The following is a 23,467-nucleotide window of genomic DNA, read 5'->3' as shown; positions in this document are numbered from 1 at the left end:
CCTTCTTAAAATGAACTCTAAAAATGTAAATTGACCTGTAATTGTACATCTTTCCAGTTTTTCCATCGCTTTGTGGCATCTCTTAGAATTGGTTCTAAGCACCAGTGAATGGTTTTCACATCTGTCTCCTTGTCTTGCTTCACAGACTCCCTTCCCTCCTCAGCATCTTTCCAGCCCCAAGCCAGGTGCATGCTGATATCTGGGATTTAGATTCAGCCTCATTTCAGCATGAGGCACAGGGGCAGCTCCACCAGTTGGTGCATTTATGCAGCCACTTGAAGCAACTTACCCTTTGTAATTTGAGATTTGAGTGGCTAAAGCATCTTATTCGTGAACATTTGGGATTACCTTTTTACCGTCTCTTTTGTGCTTTTTTTGTAAACTAAAGGCTTTTCTGAGAACATTCTGATCTCCCCTCAGCCACAAACAGAATTATACCCATGCGTGGAAAATTGAATATTGTCCATCTGACTCTATGCAGAAGGATAGAGACCAGGAAGCATTTTAATAAAATTATATATACTCCTGCATGCTCTGCAACATTGCAAACCTTTCTGTAACAATGACGGTCACTTTGCCTCAGGCTTCCTAAGCTGTGTGTGTGTGTGTGTGTGTGTGTGTGTGTGTTTTAAAGAACATTTCACTTATTAGATTAACCACTGGAGATTAGTTCTGTTTGAGAGTTACCCTCGATAGCTCATTGATGCCTTAGAAGCTGTGCTGGTTTAACTGGAAGCAGCAGCTAGCTACACAGGTCTTGTTGACACATGTTCCCTTCATTCAGTTGAATCATCTTCCCTTGGGCTTGGTCCGAGGTTCTTGAGGGATGTAGAACAGCCACCCCTTGGGGAGAAAGCTGATTTTCAGGAACCCGTGGGTGCATAGATTGCCTCACAATTTGAGATTGTGGTGAGAGAAATAAGGTTTTGAAAAGGAGAGACAGTTAGCAAGAGAAATTCTACCAAGTCCAGCAGGCAAAGGAGATTGCAGTCTTAGCAGGCTGGGTGGGCGGGAGCGGTGGTAGCTGGTGGCTCCGCCGTAACCTGTAGTTAAGTAACGGAAGGAATTTCTGCGGCATGCCTGGCATCCGGATGCTCCGTATCCACCCAGGATGAGCAGCCCTGTGTGACCTTCATGTCGCAGATGACCAGGAAGTGGAGGTAGCAAACACTATATCCGTCCCCTCTCTCCAGCCCTGACGTTGATGTGCTGTCACTGCGTCAGCCCAGGATGCCTGGAGTGACCCACACACTCCTCTGGTAGAAACTTCTGTGCTTGGGCGGGAGTCTGTTAACAAGCACAGGGCACACAGGTTTCCCAGGTAGTTACCTGGAGATGAAAGATTTGCATGCTCCGGCTGCTGTTGGACTGAGAAATCTAAGGCTGGAAATTGGCCCCATGTTCAGCAGAAGAACCTCAACAGAAAGACTGAGGATTCTCTTCGTAGTTCCTCTCCTGGCGGCTGACGGGAGAGAGACACAGACTGGGCTTCATCGCTAGTTCTGCCACTTGACAGTTGTGTGACACTGGCAGGTTACCTGCCCTCCGTTTCCCCTTTCCCCCTTTCCAGTATTCAAATACTTTATTTCCTTAATCAGAATGTTAAAAAATACTTTCTTAGCCCTGGCTGTGTGCCTTAGTTGGTTGACCGTGGTCCGTGCACTGTGACGTCACCGGTTTGATTCTGGTCAGGGCACATGCCCGGGTTTCCAGCTCAATCCCCAGTAGGGGGCATGAAGGAGGCAGCCGATCCATGTTTCTCATCGATGTTTCTCTCCCTCTTTCTCTAAAAAAAAAAAGTAAAAAACATTTAAAAATATTTTTTCCCAGCTTCAATGACAAGTAGAAATTGTGTATATTTGAGGTGTACGCCCTCAGTTTCCTTGTTGGTAAAATTGGGATTCAGATAGCTCGGGGGGAGATGGAGACACGCAGTGGCCAGCGGTGCCTGGACGCAGTTCAGGGCTGCAGATGTTAAAGAGGACCTTCAGCTCACGCCCTACCACACGAGCACCACGTCGTTGTGGGTTTTCCAGGCCTTGCAGATGGGAAATTCCCCAGCTTCCCAAAGAGCACGGCTGCTTTGCTGGCTGGGAGGGAAGGGCCTGCCATTCTGGGTTCTGGGTCACTTCTGGGCTAACGTAGCATCTGCCCCTGGTCTGTAAATGAACACAGACGTGTTTTCCAAAGCAGAGGCACTCTGGGCATCTTGAATGCTCCTAAAGCCAGCCTCTCCCATCCCGCCTCCCCGCTGTGAGCCTTCTAGCTCCCCCTCTGCTATTCCTCACACCACAGGTGGCTCAGGTGTGCGCTCCTCCTCTATGATTTCCTGACAGGATAATCCCAGGAGCTCAGAATTCGGGTGCGGGTTTGCCTGCAGTCGTGTCATGTGGTGGTGGTTCAGAAAATACCCTTCCTGCTCACTGAGCCACAGCCCGGCAGGGGCCACACCCAGCCCATGACTCCAGGCCTCATGCTCTCCGTGAGCTCCTGTGAGAAATAGAGGTGGGTGGACGTCATATTAGACGGCGATTCCGTCCTTGCTCAGCACTTGTGGTTCTGTTGGTGTGTTTTTCTCATTGGCTCCTGTTTTCTTTTCTAGGATTTACTCCTCCTCTTAAAGCTTTCTACTTAGCCAGAGTCTTTGTGGTTTTCTTCCACTTTGACCCCTTTCCCCCCAAAAAAAACTCATCCTCCATCTCCTCCCTCTCCCTCCTTTTCTCTCCAGAATGTGCCTTGTTTTGTATAGTGTACCCCCTCCACCAGCATTTTCTCCTTTTCCCGTTTCTCATTGCTCTGCTGCTCTCACCTCTGCCCTAGACTTGAGGGAACTGGTTATATGACCCTGTGGCAGGTTTCCAAAGGCAGTTGCCACACTCGGGCCTTCGGGTGAAGCCTGCAGTGCGTCCCCTTGAGAGGCCCCTGACTAGGCTGAATTTCTGCCTACCATTGGTCACCCTCCTGCCCGAAATGCAGTGGTGGGCTGGACCTGCAAATGGGAAATTCCTGCCTGCCTGCCGGTGCCTCCCTCAGAGACGCCCAGAGCAGGTGATGTCATCAAGCATGGGGCTTATTTGTCTGGGATGCGGAGGAAGGTGTATTTGCTAGAAATCACCACTGGTCGACCCATTCTTGGGCTCTCGAAGTTTACTTACCGTTTATTTTCCCTCCAGTATCACCTGTGTGTTATGTTTTCCCGATAGGAGATAGTTTTTGGTACGTAGGAATTATTTTCAGTGTTAACTTCAGTTTCAAATCAAGCTTACCTTTTCTTATTCATTCTGACTCTGGATGTGAGCAGTGCAGGGTTGAAAGAATTGTGCCTGTCGTACAGCTGTGTGGCGCGCCGGGAGCCGTGCATCCCCTCGTAAGCACTGTGCCTGCGTGGCTGTTGTTAGTGAGTTTGGAAGTTACCCGAGGTCCCTCAGGTGCTCCTTCTGTCTTGCCCCATCCCCCAGCACGCCACTCACTGGTGTAAAACAGGACCACACCCCATCCCACAGCTCCTCAGGGCATGGTTTACTGGACTTTGTAGATGGCATCCCTCTTCCTTATAGAAATTTCTCCAGGGATGCTCCTTAGTCCCGCTCTCCGGATCCTTAACCAGAGTGAGGCTGATATTTGCAGTCCATCAGTCGTGGGAACCACAGCTGCCCAATGTCAGTAGTAAAGGCTGACACGTGTGTTCTCTCGCACTACCTCGTTTATTCCTGTTGTTGTTGTGGGCATGCTGGTATGTAAACTGGGGAACCTCAGGGATTCACTGGTGCTTCTGGTCACGGTGTCCCTTCCATTCCAGCTGGGGCAGTGGGAGTCGGGCCAGCCCTGCACCAGGCCCTGAAACCCATGCAGGGCACCTTCCATGCCGCCCGCCGCATTCCCTCGTCAATAACAAGAAGGGTTTGGACCAGATTGTGTGGAACTCGAGAGCTGTAAAAACCCACAGCACCTCTCTCTCTGAAAGGGAAAGTTGTTTCTGAAGGGAAGGCTAGACCAGCGCCATCCAATAAAAATGTGATGCAAGCCACATGATGTCATTTAAAGTTTTCTAGTAGCCACATTAAAAAAAGATGGAATTAATTTCATAGAGTGTTTAATTTAGCCCAATAAATCAAAAATATTATCATTTCAACATGCAATCAGTATAAAAATTATTAATGAGCTATTTTGCGTTCTTTGAGCTGTACTGAGTCTTTGAAATTCAGAGTGTGCGTCTCCGCTTGGACCAGGCACGTTTCCAGTCCCCGGTAGCTACATGGCAGTGGCTGCGCTGATGGGCAGCACAGGCCTCCTGGGACCCCCTGGAGTCCTAAGACCTCAGCTCGGTCCGCAGGATCCACAGCTGGCATCCTTGGCCAGCCTTTTCAATTTTGTGGCTGGAATTTATAAAGCAGGGACGAACGGGTGATTTAAACTGGAGTCTGTACAAAAGACTGCTCTTCTTCAGTAACGTTCCCCTAGCTCCGTAAGTGCTCTCGGTTGAAGCTGGAAGACCCGTTGGGCCCACATAGAGTCTTGGAGAAGCGCTCCCAGCAGGTGCACAGAAGGCCTGTATACTTTGAGCAACTGCAAACAAGAATAAGAGGATGCGATTTTCCATGACGTTGCTGAGCAGTGTGGGCTTAACAACTTCTACTCTCCAGAGCCAGGGTCGGGAGGGGAAGGGAATGTCTCTCGGGGAGGGAAAATTAATAAATCAAGCAATAAATCCAGACTTTGTCTTTGTCTTTTCATGTAGTGGAATAGAAGATGAACTCAACTGAATTCAGTGAAGATGTAGAAGAAGGTAAAAAAACCAACTTACTAAAATTATTTTTAACTTAATACTATTATTGGGTACATACAGTCACAGGGTTCAAAAATATAAAATGATACAAAATGAAAAATCAGTGACAAGTCTCCCTGCCCTGGTACCCCTGCACCTTGTCTATGTGTCTTTCCAGAGTTACTTTTTCTAAAGGCATCATTTAAAAGGTAGTGTTTCTTTCCCTCCATCTCCTCTCTCTCCCCCACCCTCCAACACGACTTTAAACCCAGTTTTGAACAAAGTGTCTTGGAACGGGGTTTTATTGTGTAGCACTAGTGTGGTAAGATAAAAACTGCCTCGTTGGAAGGTGCAGTTTTACTGTGACTAGACTCTATCATCGAGTGGTCGTGTCAAAGGGCGGTCCACAAACAGCCTGTCACGGGGGGACCCTGCTGATCGCTGAGCCACCCACGGTCTTCTCCCGCTGAACCCTCTCTCTGCTCTGCCGCAGTTCTAAACAATAACACTGTGAAAGTGGAGACGGAGGCGGAGGATGCTGCCCTGGACTGCTCCGTGAATTCCAGGTCTTCGGAGAAGCACCCTCTAGACAGTGCCTTCACCACCCTCCAGGACTCCAGCAAGCGCAAGCAGCCGGGCAGCGAGGGCCAGCCAGACTCCGTCTCCAGCGTGAAGAGGCGGCGGCTGATTCCCGAGGTAAGGGGCCGCCCCTGTCTGTGCCTGCGGGGGCGCTAACCCTCTGCGAAGATGCTGAATCTCTGCTCGTGGGGTCTGGGCCACTCCTGAACGCCTGGGCGTGAGCAGGCTCTCACTCCAGCTGTCCCGTCTCTGGCTTGAGGGTCGAGAAAGTGTCCTCAACTGGCATCTTGTCTGTCTGGGCTCAGTGGGGGGCGGGGAATCTTCGTAGCCTCTCCTCCCAGTTCTCCATTTTGCTCTGCTCTCAGGGAAGGCAAGAACTTGTTGATAGCAAGCCTGGTTTAACATAGATTCCTGGGAAAGTGCCAAGGGTTAGCAGGTCTTTTCCTAAATCAAATTCGTCTCTTATGTCTATTGTGGGAGTTCGTGGCCTAAAGAAACTGTTCAGTGAATCATTTTTGTGAAGTGGGGAATTCTTCTATGTCATATCTGTTATTCCTAGGTTATCTATTTTATGAATTTGTTTTATTTCTTAGACACCTGCCGGTTATATGGAACTCTGCTATATTCTGAGAGAGAAAGTGTAACTGACATAGTGGCCCCCTCTAGCAGCCTCTAGTCCAGATGGGAGATAAGACAGGTACACAGAATAGTGAAGACTGAGCCCGGCTGGCGTGGCTCAGTGGTTGAGCGTTGACCTATGAACCAGGAGGTTACTGTTTGATTCCCAATCAGGGCACATGCCCGGGCTGCAGTCTCAATCTCCAGTGTAGGTTGTACAGGAGGCAGCCAATCCATGATTCTCTCTCATCGTTGATCTTTCTTTCTCTCTCCTTCTTCCTTCCTCTCTGAAATCAATAAAAATATATTTTTAAAACAACAATAAACAGTGAAGACAGGGGAGGGACAAGAGTAGCGGGTCCCCTAGGATATCTCATCAGCGAGCCTCCCCATGGGTCAGCAGATTACACCTGAAACTCTTAGAAAATTTTCCCAAACTCTCCAACCCCACCACACACACACACACACGCACGCACGCACACACACACATGCGCGCACACTTAACTCACTCTCTTTGGGAGGTCCCAGGCAGTTACTTCAATTTCTGCATGTCTGTCCAAAAGAGTCCCCGTTTTCAAGGCTCATTATGATGAGCCAGAACACCATGGGGTATCATCCTGGGACTATTACTGGTTTGTTTTCATTATCTACTATTAGATGCTAGGGAAGCTCCAAATAAATTGGGCATTTATGGATTTGGGAGACTGAGTCTTCAATAAGTAAAATTTGAGTGGCACACTGATGAAGTTAAGATTTTCACCAGGATTCAAATATACATGAGTACGTTACATCATAATGAGTACTGACCTGCATTCCACATCATGGAACATTGAGCGATACATTTATCTATCTACCTACCTGTTTATTTATTTATTTAATCTACCTATCAATTTATTTATCTAGGTCCTCCCTTCAGAAGCAGCTTTGTTGACATACAGTTTACGTACTATACAATTTACTAATTTACATTGTATAATTCAGTGGTTTTTCATATGTTCATAGAGTTGTGCAACCACCATCACCACAATAAATTCCAGAGCATTTTCATCACCCCACGAAGAAATCCTGTACCCATTATCAGTCAGTTCTTATTCCCCGTTGCTCTAGCTCCTGGCAACCATTAATCTACTTTTTGTCTTTGTATTTGCCTATTCTTAACATTTGTTATCATTGGAATCCTAGAACACATGGTCTTTCGTGTCTGGTTTCTTTTACATAGCAAATGCTTCCAGGGTTCATCCAGGCTGTAGCATGTATCAGTGCTTCATTTCTTTTTATGGCCGAGTAATATTCCACTGTGTGAAGATACAATTGATGGACATTTGAGTTGCTTTCACTTTTTTATTATCATGAGTAATACTTGAGCAATACATTTTTAAAAATCTGTAATGCCCAGAAAAAAAGGTTGAATTTTTTTATACCTATATGAGCATTTTTATTTTTTTTTAAATAAAGGGTTGCTTAGAAATATCTCACCCTTGACTCTGGCTTCCTAAAACCAGCCACTGGCTGTATACCTTGTTACCCTGGGGAAATTTTCCTGTGTGAGTGGCAGTTTCTAGTGCAGTAAGCAGTTACTACAGATTAAACCTCAGATTTCTGTCTGCTGAGATACCTTTTATGGCAAATGAAAGCTACAAGATAGTTAGTAGAATAGCTTCTTTGAAAAACGTTTAACCATTTGCTGTTTCTTATGTTTTACTTTAAAAGATAATTTATTATCCTTTTCCCTAATGATTGGTATTTAGGTGTTTTGCATTTTTATACTATTACAACAGTGCCTCAGGACCATCGTGTAAGTAAACCTGGGCCCCTCTGTGAGTGTTCTCTGGATTGGATTCCTCAATTTATTCTGAAAGTGTTGAGAAGTTTGAGAAGCACTATGTTAGCTCCTCAAGGAGCTCCTGAAAGTTTTTCTTCTATTTGTCATCTGCTTATGGTCAATCCTACAAAGCTTTCCCTTGCTGGTTTGGCTCAGTGGATGGAGCGTCAGCTTGTGTACTGAAGGGTCCTGGGTTTGATTCCGGTCAAGGGCACAGGCCCAGGTTGCAGCCTCGATTCTCATTAGTGGGTGTGCAGGATGTAGCCTATCAATGATTCTCTCTCATCATTGCTGTTTCTATCTTTCTCTCCCTTCCTCTCTGAAATCAATAAAAATATATATTTTTTAAAATCCAACAAAGCCCTTCAAGTGTGTGAATAAAGTCAGAGTTCAAGAAGTGGGACACAGAGTTGAGCCTATTGATTCACTTTTGCTGTATGCCAACGCCCCTGCCCCCTCCTGCCCCCCCCAAAAAAACAACACCAAAAACAAACCAAAAAAAAAACCTTAAAACAACCACCATTTTATTCAAAATTGTGTGGGTCAGCTGGTAGTTCTGATTTGGCCTGACATGACCGGGGCCAGGTGGTCTGGGATGACCTCACTCCCACATCCAGGGTTGCCTCTGGGCTGGCAGGGAGGACTGCAGCTTCCCCTGTGCACTTTCTCACCCTGCCCGAGGCCAGTCCAGGCTTGTTCACATGACATGGAAGAGTTCCTGGGAGCAAGACAGGTCAAGCTCAGGACTGCAGACTCATCAGGCCTCTGCTTGCATCACGGTTGCTAACGTCCCACTGGTCCAAGTCAGTCATGTGGCCCAACCTGGGTGCCCGGGTGGGAAAAGAGACCCCACCCCTGATGGCAGGAGCAGCCAAGTCCCATTGCAAAGAGGCTGTCACACAGGGCGGGGCAACTGGTGTGGCCGTTTTCATCAATAATTCACCACAGTAAGCAACAACAAGCTCCACAGCTAGAAGGAATTCTGACCGCGTGAAGCCCGGGTTGTGGCCTTCGTGGACACAAACAGTGTCCCTCTTTATGCCTTCATTCAATCAATTTCTGTTCTCACGGCATCATAGAGAAGGGAGCATCTTCATATTCTTGGAACAGAAAGGGAGAGAAGGTTCTTAGGATTTGTGTTTTAGTTGAGTCCTTCAGGATGTGAAGCAAGTCAGAAAAGATCTGGCATTGGACTAGAGCCCCACCGAGGCTCACAGTGGAGGGATTGCCCGCACATCACATGAGTGATGTGATGGTTTCAGCTTTGTCAGGCCCGAGCTTCAGGTACCACCCGGGAATTCTGACATGTTCAGAGAAAAGGGAACCAAAATGTATTTGAATATTTCTAGTATGACTGGTCCAATTTACATATTCTAATTGGTCACATATGTTTACTTGGCAATGGTTTGCTATAGTTCTAATTCATTAGATTTTGGCAAGGAGAAGACAGGTTTACTCCTGGGTTTTATTTTGGGTGTTTCATTAGCTGTGTTCATTTCCCTTAGTGATTATAAAGTGAGGTTGATCTCCCTGCACCCCTTCCTGTTCTGGAAAGAGAGTATGTATGTGAGTAAAACCTTTTGAAATTCTTGAGCTCCTTGTAGAAAGGTGTCATGTGATTTCAAGGCAGTATTTCCTTCTAAACTTGGTGTGAGTCAATTTGTCAGTAAATCAGGAGCCTCAGAACCCTGGGGACTTCAGAACAACTCGTCAATTTTATGGAATTATAGTACATGTTGATTTTTCAGAATGGCAGTAGTCCTAATTCAGAGTGAATAGTCCTTTATCCTCCCCCCACCCCCCCTGAGTTTTCTCTGATCCTTCTTACATACGTGGTGGCAGGGGTGGAGGTGAAGGTGAGGAGTGTGTGCAGCTTTCTTCAGCACAGTCAGCACAGGGTGAGACCTGAGGAACCAGGAGGCTGAGACAAGCAGGAATCAAAAGGTGGGAAGCAAGCGCAGTAACAGCATTGGGGGGAGGGTGAAGGGAGTGCAGGGGGATAAATGGTGATGGAAGGCGACTTGACTTGGGGTGGTGAACACACAATACCACATACAGATGATGTATTGTAGACTTGTACACCTGAAAGCTATATGGTTTTATTAACCAATGTCACCCCGATAAATGCAATAAAAATTCTTTAGAAAGTAATAAACAATAACAACAACAAACAAAAAAACAGTTGAGTCCCTACTCGACAAATACCACCATTCCTTATTTCTTGTATCCATATGTAATAAATGGGTGATGAGAGGGTTAATATCTTCACCAGACAGATGAGAAGACTCAGGCATGTAAGTTAGTAAAGTGCCGGGATGCCGGGGGGCGGGGGGGGCGGCAGCCCTGCTCCTGGTGTTGAGTGATTTGGACGCTCAGCTCCCTGCTCCCCATCCAGGCAGGTGAGCCCCACCTTCTCCTATCCAGCCCATAGGAATAGGAAATAGCAGAATGAGCTGAGATTCTAGAGTCAGATAAGGGGAAGTTCGCCATGGGGCCTTTGGCCAGAGAGTGACCTCCCAGACTCAGGTTCCTACATGGTGATGAGGGATGATACTGCTCACTCATTTCCTATGTGGGTCATTGAGATCCATGTAAGGAGCCCAGCACAGGGCCTGACCCATGTCAGCCTTCAGCAATGTCTACTTACTGCCCCCCACCCCCATAGCCAACTCCACCCCTTGTGGGCACTATTCTACTGCCTCCCTCCAAGGGAAGCCATCTGATGCCCGTTAGGACACCCAGGCCTGAGCACCCTTGATTCTGAACACCATTCAAGTCAGAGCCCAGAAGACTACCTCTGTCTTCTTCCCCAAACCCAAGGGGAGGGGCGGAAGGTGAAGAGGGGAGGATTCGAGTGCTAACTCTGATGCTAAAGGTACGTCACATGCAGACTCAACAGGGCCGATGACTTGTTCATGAGTGACATTTAGAACAATCCTAAGAGGAAAAATAAAAACTCCCTCAAAAAATTTAACAAAAGGCTCTAAGAAGACTGATTTGGCGCCTCTGCTGGAAAAGGCTTCATAGACAAACAGCAGATGTAGAAGGTGAGCAGCCAACACTTTTATTGGAAATCATCTTTTTGTTCATGGACATGGGGGCGACATTCAAGAGCTGTATGTCAGGCAGAACCTAGCTTTGTTCTCCTGGGGGGGTTGTTAATGTTTGTTTTTTATCTTGAAGTGTCACTGTGGTTTGTTTTTGGAGAACAGAAATGCCATCTCATTCATTCAGTGCAAATGTACTGAACACCTCCTCAGTGTCAGTTACTGTGGGACCAGCTGGAGATGTATAATGGTTTCTACAACAACCATAGCCGATAGGTATTATGGCCGGTCCTGTTTTCACGAGGTGCAGGAAGTCAGCACTGCCAAGCCTGCTCCATTGGGAACTGGGCACTTCAGCGCCATGGTGGCTCTCAGGGCTGTGGGGTAGTTATAAGATGGTGTGAGGAGCCTTTGAGGACATCCTGCTCTGATATCTTGCGGTCGCTTCTTTTTCTTCTCACTCCCATTGTAGTTGCTTTTTTGGTCCAGATCCTTATTTTTTCAGGAATCGTTCCTGATCCTCACCATACACCGTTCGGCAGTGTGAGGATGACCCCAAGGGAAAAGCCATGAGGGCAGACATTGTGTCTGGCTCGTTCCCTGTGTGCCCATGGCCTTGCACAGTGCCTGCCAGATGTTGGGCACTCGGTAGTATTTGTTTACTGGCTCTGTGTGGTAGAGAGCTCTTCCATACCTTATTGCTAAACAGTAGCTGATCAATTGATGATGATGATGATATGATATGAAGAGGAGGAGGAGAAGGAGGAGGAGGAAAAAGAAGAAACATTCTATTGAAAATGAAGAAGGTGAGCATCACTCCTGCCTCATTTACTTGGAGGCGTTTCACACGTCTGCCCTTGATGCCGCGTTAATTCTCCACTCCCTGCTCTCTCCAAGGCATGCTGCTTTCTTGGTGTTCCAGTTTGCTGACTCTCGGGGCACCATTTAGCAACTCATCATTCGCTGAACTGAAACCAGTGACTGCCCTTGGATTTGAAGTCCTGAGAAAGCTGTTTAGCCCATAAAGCATCTCCATGGTGACACAATCCCTGCGATGTCGCTGAGCACAGACACGTGGAATCTCCCCTAACTAGTCTACTTAGCCCTCACCTGCAACTCAACGTCAACCCTTTTGTTCAGATTCTCCAGCGGAGAGATTTGGGCATTCCCTCTTGAGTCTGAGGCTGCTGGTGGTAGAATGAAATGCCCTGATCAAATCCAGGATAGATGCTGGCACTGCCAAGCCTGAGCTCTGCTGCCGAGTTCCCATCTGGTTAGAAGATGAACCTTGGAGAATCACGAATGGTGTGTGTCAGCCAGACACTCAGTGCCAAGTAGCAGATTTAAGATTTCTTGATACTCCTAGACAGCTGAGCAGAGATTTTATCAGCGGCTGCAGATGCAGCCAGCCCGTCGTCGCCCTGTCAGCATTTGTGGAGTTAATTGGAGCACTGAGTTGACAGGTCACTCTGCTGTGGAGATGTCTAAGAACCTTCTCTTTGGTGCTTGTGTTGTGTTTTGTGTTGAATTGTGTATTCAAGGGAGTGAGGAATGTTGCCCTCTACTGGGACTCAAACTTAATTTTTTATTCGAGCAGGTTAGCCAAAAATGTTTCAGCGGGTGGCAATGTTTCTAACATGCTTGGTAGAAACTGAAATGTTTTTATTAATGAGGCTGAATATTGAGAGTTATCGGGGGGATTTCCAGTTGTGATGCACCCTGGCCTTCTGCCTGCTGTGGGGAGGTAAGGGAGTCAGAGGATGTCTGTTTGTTGTTGGTATTCAAACAAGTTCACCCAGAAACTTCCCCCTGCCTACTTCCTAGCCTGGGATTGGTTTGTTCAGATCTCTCTCTAGAACCTGTACTCTTGCTGCTTGGCATGTGGGTTTCTCGTGATCTCTCTGCACAGAATCTTTTTTAAAAATATTAGTGGAGTCACTTGTAAAACAAAGACCCTGTTTCTAAAATCATTCCTAATGCAGTTATGATTTCTTTAGTGATGGGCATTACAAACTCAAATTTCTCTATATTGGTAAAACCTCATAGTTATCTAATGATCCACGGGACCGCCAAAGTTATTTTGGTAAAATAGAATTTAAGGTGCATAAGTTGCTAAAAATCGAATTTACAGCCTGCAGGAATTAGCAAATAAGGCACTTTGAATTTATTTGGGCAGTGCGTTTCAACAGTGACCTACAGTCATAATCCATCTTGCAGAGAAATACAGCTCACATGTATGGATTTACATGTAATTATGTAGCTACACACAAATGAAACAAAACTTTCCCGAATTTAATTCGTGTACAGTGCACTGTCGTATTTTCTATTCTATTTTCTTTCATACTTCCTTCTTCCCTCCCTCTTTCTTCTTACGCTAGTCATGATCCATCAAGTCAGTTGCACCATGAGCCACTGTTCCAAACACACTGCATTAGGGCTAAGATTTCCAACTATCTCTATCCCTTCCTTTTTCCAAGTTTCTGATGTGTGTATTGGGGGTGGGGGTGTCCTTCCTTTCATCCTTCCTATTCCTTTGCTTTCTGCCAGGTAGCAGAACAAAAAAATATATTAAGAGCTTAAAACCCCACCTCCCTGCACTCCTCCCCTGGCAAACAGGCCTGTAAAATGCACCATCCATGCATGAGTTACCCTGCTCCTGGTGCTGTAGGCAAGCTCTCTTGTTTACCAGTTGAGAGTAATCATTACAGCTAGTTTTATAAAAGGCCCATAGGGTTAACTCTGCTCTGGCTTAGGAGTAACATTATTTAATAATAGTCATAACCCTGGCCGGTGCTTCCCAGTGGGTTAGACCATCAGCCCATTGAAGGGTCGCAGGTTCAATTCCTGGTCAAGGACACGTACCTGGGTTGCAGTTGGGGCACTGCAGGAGGCAACCAATCAATGTGTCTCTCTCACCTCTCTCTCTCTCTCTCTCTCTCTCTCTCTTTCTCTCTCCCTCTCTCCCTCTCTCCCTCTCTCTACTCCCTCCCTCCCTCCCTCCCTCCCTTCCACTCTCTAAAAATCAATGGGAAAAATGTCCTTGGGTGAGGATTAATAACAACAAAATAATAATAATCATATTGTAATAATAAATATTAAGTACTTATGTACATTATCTCATTAAGTCCTCACAACCCCCACGAGACCGGTACATTATTTATCCCTGAATTATACACAGGAAGCTGAGACACGAAAGGTCATGTAATGTAACCAAGGTCACACAGAGGACAGACAGCATGACAGTTGAGCTGAACACTTACCCACTCCTTTCACCTCTCTACAGTCATGTTATTCATGAAGCTAGTGGCCTGTCTGAACGGCTCCTCTGTCTTAAGCATGTATTTGAGTGGTAGAACCCCTTGCCCTGCTTTAAACTTCCATGTATGTGGTTGGCTGACATTCATTGAGCTTCTCTGTGTCCCGGGCACTGGGTTAGGCACTGGGGGTAGGCTCAGGAATGTCCTGCTCCCATCAGGTTACCATCCTGCTATTGGATGGAGATGGGGACAGCTTGGTGAGGAGACCCCAGGAGGGAGTAGGGCAGGGGCAGGCTCCCCAATCCAGCACGTCCTGCTCCTGTGTTCTTGGGAAGTGTCGGGGGGGTGAGGGACAGGAGGGGCCAGTGCCTCTGACCCTTCATCAGCTTAGACAGACAAACCCTGAGAAAGTATTGGGCAGCTCTGTGGGATCATTGAAACACAAGAATTCCTATATCTTCTTCAGGTTCCTAGGAGAGTAAAATAGCTTTTCTTTTGCATGGTTATCAACAGAGATATAAGAGAAAAATTAACCTTTCTGTAATATGAGTCATTATTTTGTTATCTAAAAGGGTCAAGGAAGTAGTTGATTAATTTAAATGAAAATGGCATGGAAGGTTTAGAAGGATCACAGTTTTGTGATTATGTGACCTCGTGGCCTGTTTTCACCCTGGGCCTACCTCTTCTCACACCATGTTGCTCACCGGCCACTGTAACGCTAGCCTCTTGAAATTGTCTCTCTGCCCTGCAAGAGGAAAAACCTCACATGCGGTTTGATGCCGGCATTAGTTATCTGCAGGTTTACAGATGACATTGAATCTGCCTGGATGAGAAAACCGAGAGCAGGCCCTGGAGAGGACCCACGCACACTCCGCCCGTTAGCAGTGCAGACCCAGGGATCAGGATCTGCGTTCCAGCAGGACTCCAGGTGACTGCAGTTTCAGAAGCCCTGGCGGGGCCGGCCTAAGCCAGCCATGTTTTCCCAGGTGCAGGGGCACCCAAAGAAGGACGCACTTTGTTCCCGCCCATCCCACGGTTGCCTCGGGCACATGTCTGTCTGTGGAAGTGAACTCTTTGTGCTTCAACCCTGCCTGCTCCCTTGACAGCCACCAGTGCTTGCCAATTAGCTCTTTTGCTTAATGAAAGCCTGGAAAATATATTCCCATACATTTTGGGGTCAAATTCAACATTTGCCAAAAAGAGCTTGTAGAGTTAGGACTGAAATACAATGAATGGCACAGGAAGTGAACCATTTGGTAAGCTTTGACATGTGTACTAGTATATCAGTAAAGCCATCACCACAATCAAGATAATAAACATATCCATCATCAGCTACCATTCAAGTTTTGTGCTCCTTTGCATCCTCCCTGCACACCACATAACCACTAATCTGCTTTCTGCCACTATCGATAAGTTTGTGTTTTCTAGAAATTTACGTGAATGGAATCATAAAGTATGGTCTCTTTTGTTTGGCTTCTTTCAGCATAATTACTTAGATTTATCGTGAGTACCAGGTGTAACAGTTTTATTCTGAGTAGTATTCCTTTGTACAAATATAACAGTTTGTTTACTTGTTAATAAAAATTTGGGTTGTTTCCAGTTTGGGGCTATTGACAAATAGGGCTGCCATGAACATTTGCGTGGAAGTATTTATATGATCTTGTGCTTCCATCTTGCTTGGTAAATAAATTCCTAGGAATGGAATACCTGGATCATATGGTCCATGTATGTTTAACTTTCTGGGAAGTAACAAGTATTTTTCGAAGTGGTTATATCCCCACCAGCAGTGTCTGAGGGTCCCAGCTCCTTCACCTCATCTCCAGTCCTCTGTATTGTCTGTCTTTTTATTACCCACTCTATGGGGGTGATGTTGCATTTCATTGTGGGGTTTTTTGTTTTTGTTTTTTTGGTATAGCAAAGGTGGAAATTTATTGAAGAACAAGTACAGACGCCCATGTGGGGAAGGGGAAAGAATCTCACAGCATAGACTCCCACGTGGGGAGGGGGAAAGAGTCCCTTCATTGTGGTTTCTATCTGCGTGTTATTAATAAGCATCCTTTATGTGCTTACATGCCATTTATATATCTACTTTGAAGTGGCTGTTGAAATAATTGATTGGGTTGTCTGTTCCTGTATTGGAGAGTTCTGTAAGTATTCTTGGCTCAAGTCCTTTATCAGATAAATGATTTGCCAGTATTTTCTTCCATTCTAGGCTGTTTTTCATTCTTTTAATGGTGTCCTTCAAAGAGCCGAAATTTTTATTTTTATGAAGTCCACTATATCAATTTGTTCTCTCACGGTATGGATTGTGCTTGGATTCTAGGAAATATTTGCCTAAACTAAGGTCACAAAGGATTTCTCTCTCTCTCTCTCTTTTAAAATATATTTTTATTGATTTCAGAGAGGAAGGCAGAGAGAGAGAGAGATAGAAACATCCATGATGAGAGAGAATCATTGATCGGCTGCTTCCTGCAAGTCCCCCACTGGGGATCGAGCCCACAACCCGGGCATGTGCCCTTGACCGGAATCGAACCTGGGACCTTTCAGTTCGCAGGCCGATGCTCTACCCACTGAGCCAACTGGCTAGGACACAAAGGATTTCTCTTATGTCTTCTTCTGGAGGTATTAGAATTTTAAGTTAGGTTTTTTATTTAGGTCCATAATCCATTTTGAGTTCATTTTTGTATACGGAACATGGTAGAATGAGCCAGCATCTTTTGTGGAAAGGTTATCCTTCCTCCACTGATTTGCCTTTGAACCTTTCTCCAAAACCGCCTGTCCACATATATGTAAATAAGCCTCTTGAAACATTCAGGGCCTGGCAATGGGGAAACTGCTGATGGAAGCACCGAGAACTCTGGGTTCCCAATGGTCAGGGTGATGCCTGTCCCGTGTGGTGTGTGGAGTCCAGCTTTGAGGTTCTTAAGGAGTATCTTGAGCTTCCTTGGGTGTCTGGTAACAATGGACCTTCAGAGTGTGCCATCCCTGGGCGAGTGGAGAACCCGCCCCTCAGACCTCAGTTGGTAAGGCTTCATTCTCTCACAGACCTCTGTTGAGCAGAGTGGATCGTACATAGCGAGTACCCTTCTTAGATGCATAAGATACGTGTTAATTCATTACAGACTGCGGGTGACTTAGGACAGCGGGGCCCCCTTTCCTCCTGGAGTTTCTGGTTGAGAAGGGCTGCTGGGCCAACAGGGAGACCAAAAACTTAGAAACCTGGGAGGCCCCATCATTTCATGGACTCTCAGCAGCACGGGCTCTGGAACATCTGGGCTAGCCTGGCCCTTTTCCAACCCGAGATAAGATGGGATTCCAGGCGGTGGTAGAGTGGGCAGCACACTGCCACTGTCTAGACCCCGTTCTTCTGTGCCCACCACCGGGCATCTCGGCTGTCCATGTGGAGACACCTGTCCTCCTAGAGGCTGTGGTCAGTGAGGTCACCGGCCCAGGAGCTCCTCATTCCCATGGTCTCCCTCCCACCTCCAGCAGGGTTCTTGCCCGGCCTTGCCAGCCACTGTGCTCTGTCTCCTGTCGGGCCCTGGGTAGGAAGTCCAGCGCTGGTGTCCTGCAGCAGCTTGCAGCCTTCCGGGTCCAGTCTGAGCCTCTCTCAGGAAATAGGGGGCATGGACAGGTTTACACTGAGATGTGTGTTTGCATTCGTGGTGCATTCTGGACGGAGTGACTCCAGGGCGAGGGAATCCGCTCCTTTCATGCTCCTGCAATTGACCTTGGCCCCTGTGTGTGTGTGTGACACAGACCTGTGTCGAGTGTAGTAAATCAGAACATCCCCTAACGCACCTTGTGTTTTCCAGGCGCTCCTAGCAGGCATGAGGAACCGCGAGAACAGCTCGCCCTGCCAGGGCAACGGGGAGCCGGCCGGCAGGGGCAAGAACTTGGTCTCTGCGTGGCCGGGTGAGGAGGAGCCCTGCAATGACGCGACCACCCCCTCCTACAAGAAGCCTCTGTACGGCATCTCGCACAAGATCATGGAGAAGAAGAACCCCCCGGCAGGAGACATGCTCAGCACGTATGAGCTCTTGGAGAAGGCAAACCCCAGCAACAGCCCCTCACCACTGCGGCTCCTGAACGAGACACAGAAGCGGGACAGTGTGGCCTCGGCCACCACCGACGGCGACCCCAACATCTACTTCCTGATCCAGAAGATGTTCTACATGCTCAACACGCTCTCCTCCAACATGTCCCAGCTGCACAGCAAGGTGGACCTGCTGTCCCTGGAGGTGAGCCGCATCAAGAAGCAGGTGAGCCCCACGGAGATGGTGGCCAAGTTCCAGCCGCCCCCCGAGTACCAGCTGACGGCCGCCGAGCTCAAGCAGATCGTGGACCAGAGCCTGTCGGGCGGGGACCTGGCCTGCCGCCTGCTGGTGCAGCTCTTCCCCGAGCTCTTCAGCGACGTGGACTTCTCCCGCGGCTGCAGTGCCTGCGGCTTTGCAGCCAAGCGGAAGCTGGAGTCGCTGCACCTGCAGCTCATCCGCAACTACGTGGAGGTCTACTACCCCTCCGTGAAGGACACGGCCGTGTGGCAGGCAGAGTGCCTGCCGCAGCTGAACGACTTCTTCAGCCGCTTCTGGGCCCAGCGGGAAATGGAGGACAGCCAGCCAGGGGGCCAGGTCGCCGGCTTCTTTGAGGCCGAGCAGGTGGACCCCGGCCACTTCCTGGACAACAAAGACCAGGAGGAGGCCCTGTCCTTGGATCGGAGCAGCACCATCGCCTCGGACCACGTGGTGGACACGCAGGACCTCACCGAGTTCCTGGACGAAGCCTCCTCGCCAGGCGAGTTCGCGGTGTTCCTGCTGCACCGGCTCTTCCCCGAGCTCTTCGACCACCGGAAGCTGGGTGAGCAGTACAGCTGCTACGGGGACGGTGGCAAGCAGGAGCTGGACCCGCAGAGGCTGCAGATCATCCGCAACTACACGGAGATCTACTTCCCCGACATGCAGGAGGAGGAGGCCTGGCTGCAGCAGTGTGCCCAGCGCATGAACGACGAGCTGGAGGGGCTGGGGCTGGACGGGGGCAGCGAGGGCGAGCCCCCGCGGGACGACTGCTACGACTCCTCCAGCCTGCCCGACGACATCTCCGTGATCAAGGTGGAGGACAGCCTCGAGGGCGAGCGGCCCGGCCGGCGGTCCAAGAAGATCTGGCTGGTGCCCATCGACTTCGACAAGCTGGAGGTCCCGCAGCCCGACTTCGAGGTGCCCGGCGCCGACTGCCTGCTCAGCAAGGAGCAGCTGCGCAGCATCTACGAGAGCAGCCTGTCCATCGGCAACTTCGCCTCGCGCCTGCTGGTGCACCTCTTCCCCGAGCTCTTCACCCACGAGAACCTGCGCAAACAGTACAACTGCAGCGGCTCCCTGGGCAAGAAGCAGCTGGACCCGTCCCGCATCAGGCTCATCCGCCACTACGTGCAGCTGCTCTACCCCCGGGCCAAGAACGACCGCGTCTGGACGCTGGAGTTCGTGGGCAAACTGGACGAGCGCTGCCGCCGCCGGGACACGGAGCAGAGGCGCTCCTACCAGCAGCAGCGCAAGGTCCACGTGCCAGGCCCCGAGTGCAGGGACCTGGCAAGCTATGCAATCAACTCCGAGAGGTTCCGAGAGGAGTACGAGGGGCCCCCGCTGCCCCCCGAGAGAAGTAGCAAAGACTTCTGCAAGATCCCGCTGGACGAGCTGGTGGTCCCCTCGCCCGACTTCCCGGTGCCTTCGCCGTACCTGCTGTCAGACAAGGAGGTGCGCGAGATCGTGCAGCAGAGCCTCTCGGTGGGCAACTTCGCCGCGCGGCTCCTCGTCAGGCTCTTCCCCGAACTCTTCACGGCCGAGAACCTCCGGCTGCAGTACAACCACTCGGGGGCCTGCAACAAGAAGCAGCTGGACCCCACGCGGCTCAGACTCATCCGCCACTACGTGGAGGCCGTGTACCCCGTGGAGAAGATGGAGGAGGTGTGGCATTACGAATGTATCCCCAGCATCGACGAGCGATGCCGCCGCCCCAACAGGAAAAAATGTGACATCCTGAAGAAAGCCAAGAAAGTGGAGAAGTGATGGGTACCCTGGGCCTGAGCCCCCCTTCGGAGCACGTGTATGGTGTCCACGGACACGCACCTTACGGCAGTGGCAAGTGGCTTACTACTTTTGCACACAGACACCCACCCAACCGCAAGAACGAAGCCTTACGTTCGGTCTCTCTGACTTCCGACCCGTGTCCCGAGTTCCCCAGGGGTGCAGCCACTTTGGGGATGGCTGCTGAGCTGGGAGAGCCGAGGCCTCAGGAGCAGGCCTCTCTCCTGGCTGTCCTCCCCTCCTCCTCAGTGTGAAATGCAAATTCAGCAACTTTTGTCCCTCTTCCCACATTTTACATCTTCCGTTTTTATCAATTGTTTTTTTAATTAAAAGGAAACCCCTTTTTAAAAAGATCACTTGGGCTCTTTGGGGGCCGATTTGCTTAGGGAAAAAAAGAATCTTTTAAGCATTCGTGGTGAAATGCTGTTAGATGACGTCAGTTGCCGGGATTTCTTTTGAAGGTGGTTTCAGGTGTATGAAATGTTTAGAACGGCCACGTTTCTGCATGGTGGCTAGGAGCGTCAGGTGCAGAGAGACCGACGTCACTGACCTTGTCTTTTACGTCTGATTTGGAAGAGTCAGGATGCCCCTTGGATGGCAGTAGCGGGAATGGGGTGGCGCGACATCCCTTCTGACCACGTTCGCCTCCTCCCTCCACTGTGGTGCGAGGAAGGGGCTTCCTCGTGGCCTGGCCTGTTCGCCGTTGCTGGGTGGGTGGAATGTTGTGCTCCCTCTCTGTAGACAAGAACACTGGATGATGATGATGAGATGAATGTAGATAGACGTGGAAACACGTTCACAATGTCGTTTGAGCTGTGTCCTTCCACTGCCCCCGTCCCTCTCCGTATGAGGAGGCTGGTTGGAGGGGCAGGCGCATGTCCTTGGAGAACAGTGTGTGTGAATAATTGGCTTCTTGTTTGATGTAAGGACGGGTCCCTTTGGACCCACCGGGAACTGTTTACTTTCTGTGTGTGTATTTGTACAAAGCCTGGGTTCTGGGGGCTGTATGGCGACTTCAGCACAGCTCCGTGTTAGCTCCTCCAGTCGGTATGCATCCTGTTCCCCAGGGCAGGCCCAGACCCTCCGGCCCTCTTGGGGATACCCGGTATTGGAAGGACACAGGTCATCTCAAATGGGGCTCCCATGTCCCTTCCCAGGGTCCACTCAGAGCTCTCCCCTCAGACCCCCTAGAAGGCCCTGCTGCCCTACATCTTGGTCCCTTGCCTGGGATTGAGACATTTCTTCTCTTCCCACTGGTTGGGAAGGTCAGACTATTTCAGGCCAGTGGCATGTTCTCCAGGAGTTCCAACCAGGAAATTCCCCAGTAGTTCAAGTTCTTGAAAACAATACTTTTATGTACCTGACTTTGGGGGCCAAATGCCTACGAGGAAAAGGAAACAGTCTAGAACTCAAACTGAATGCATCATACCAGAAATCTGGGGAAATGAATGAATCACACAGGGTAGTCATAAAGCCCTGTGGCTTAAATATTGGCTACCTTAAAATGCAGAAACAATAGAAGCAATCTGTGAATTGTCTATACAGCTGACAAGGACTTCGGTTCCGGTGGCTATAGGACAGCATTTTGCCTGCACCCAGCAGGTTGGTTGGTTGGTTTGTTTCTTTTAATATATATGACAGGATTTTGAACAATGTTTACGTGCTGACCTAGCTTTATTAAAATTGCTTTTAAATGTCATTTACAGATTATTTCTGTTGGAACTGCAGTCCTAAATTATTGAAATTTAGAATTGCACAGGGATTTAATGACTCCCTCACCCCCCCACCCACATGTGCACGCACACATTTCTTATTAAAAAACCAGTGAGATGATGGGGACCTACATAAACAACTTCAACTTCTTTGTGCCTGGAAAGAAGAAGGGACTGGAGCAGCCAGGAGGGTCACCCCACGCCCCCTCACCTGCGCCTTTCTCTATGCCTTAGTCTCCCAAACACACCATATACACACATGCACACACACGCCCTGCCCCCTACCCAAAGATGGCAGTGGCACTCGCCCGCCAGCCCTGCTGGTTGACGAGTGCCGTGGAACTCGTTCTGGCCTCTAGGATGTATCCGAGAGGATTCCAAGCCATGTGAACATTGTCCTGCTTTCTAGAGGGTGGAATGTCACCCTGCAACTTCAGAAGCACAATCATTTTTTAAAACCCTGTGTACCCACGTTAAAGAAATCAACAGGTTCCAGGTTCTAGGGATGAACTATGTCTCCGTAACCTAGATCACGTTTTCGGAAACTCTGTTTGGGTGGTTTCCTTTTATACCTTTCCTGCGTAGTAGGGCTTTCCCCGACACCCCCCCCCCCCCCCCCAATCCTAGTGTCCCTTTCAGTGAAGAGAGGTGGCCGCACTCTGGGAGCTGTTTGCGGTCCCTCTGGACTGTCTCGGCAGGAAGCGAATGCAGGCCCTGTGGCCTGTATGGTGCCCTCAGTTCCCCGGCCCTGCAGGTGGGCTCAGGGGCAGTTTTACATGAAGCAATATACGTACAAACTACTTTTTTTTTTTTTTTAATGTAATATTTTCCATAAGATCTGTTGGCAAATCCCTTCCCCCTTCCTATCTAAATTTTTGGTTTTCACTTGTTTTTCGGGGTGTTCTTTTGCCTTGTATCCGGAGAAGTAAAGAATTAGCACAGACACATTCTGATGTTAAGTAAAATAGCAAGTCACGTTAGGTGGTAGTGTCCCTCATGTTCTGTGTTAGGAACTTTTAAAAGAATGTATGAAGGTAGTCATGGATGTCCTAAGCGTTCTAACCCTGCTTCAGTTCACTTTGGCTGAGTCTACACGACAACAGCCATGTGACAGGGAGTCAAGTCGTGTCTTGTGTCCAGGGTGTTAGTGTGCCCCTCCCCATTCCATGTCAGCCCTGAACCTTCCTTTCTGTACGTTGAGGGGGAGGGGGTATCCTGTCAGCTGCAATCATCAACCCACCAATGGGATCTACTGAGTGATGAATGGATTAGCTGTTTAAATGGTAAGAGTCACTGGCCTGACCAGACCACAGCATGGCACCGGGTTCCTGTAGAAATGGCCTCAGTTTCCCCCTTTCCCCAAAACGTTTGCCTCTTGCCTGATGGGGGAGGGGCTTTCTCAAGACCCCTGATTGGAGCCCATTGAGCTCTCTCCCTGCCTGTGTAGCTAGGTGGTATGAAGTGGGGCTGGGGGCCAAGGGCTGTTACTGCCATTTGGAACTACTTGCCTCGCGTAGATCCAGCCTTAATGTTTTTCTGACATCCTAGTGATAGCAGACCCTGCACAAAGTGGATATCAGAGTTAATACT

The 23,467-nt window shown here is 48.8% G+C and overlaps 1 protein-coding gene across 1 annotated transcript; it reads left to right on the top strand.

Moving 5' to 3' along the window:
* Nucleotides 1–4,749: 4,749 nt before the first annotated feature.
* Nucleotides 4,750–20,769, top strand: BEND3 (BEN domain containing 3). The gene is made up of 3 exons (XM_008155839.3): nt 4,750–4,786; nt 5,259–5,461; nt 17,904–20,769. Exons 1-3 carry the CDS (start codon nt 4,750–4,752, stop codon nt 20,145–20,147), a joined length of 2,484 nt encoding a protein of 827 aa, XP_008154061.2. The 3' UTR covers nt 20,148–20,769.
* The last annotated feature ends 2,698 nt before the right edge of the window (nt 20,770–23,467 follow it).

The sequence above is a fragment of the Eptesicus fuscus genome, chromosome 10, assembly GCF_027574615.1.
Source record: "Eptesicus fuscus isolate TK198812 chromosome 10, DD_ASM_mEF_20220401, whole genome shotgun sequence".
In the NCBI taxonomy this organism is placed as follows: Eukaryota; Metazoa; Chordata; class Mammalia; order Chiroptera; family Vespertilionidae; genus Eptesicus; species Eptesicus fuscus.
The sequence above is the reverse complement of the archived record's forward strand: the minus strand, read 5'-3'. Positions and strand labels throughout refer to the sequence as shown.

Coding starts and splice junctions, on each gene's coding strand:
- BEND3 (XM_008155839.3), top strand. CDS start 4,750: ATGAACTCAACTGAATTCAGTGAAGATGTAGAAGAAG. Junction 4,787..5,258: donor CAGTGAAGATGTAGAAGAAG/GTAAAAAAACCA, acceptor GCTCTGCCGCAG/TTCTAAACAATAACACTGTG. Junction 5,462..17,903: donor GGCGGCGGCTGATTCCCGAG/GTAAGGGGCCGC, acceptor TGTGTTTTCCAG/GCGCTCCTAGCAGGCATGAG.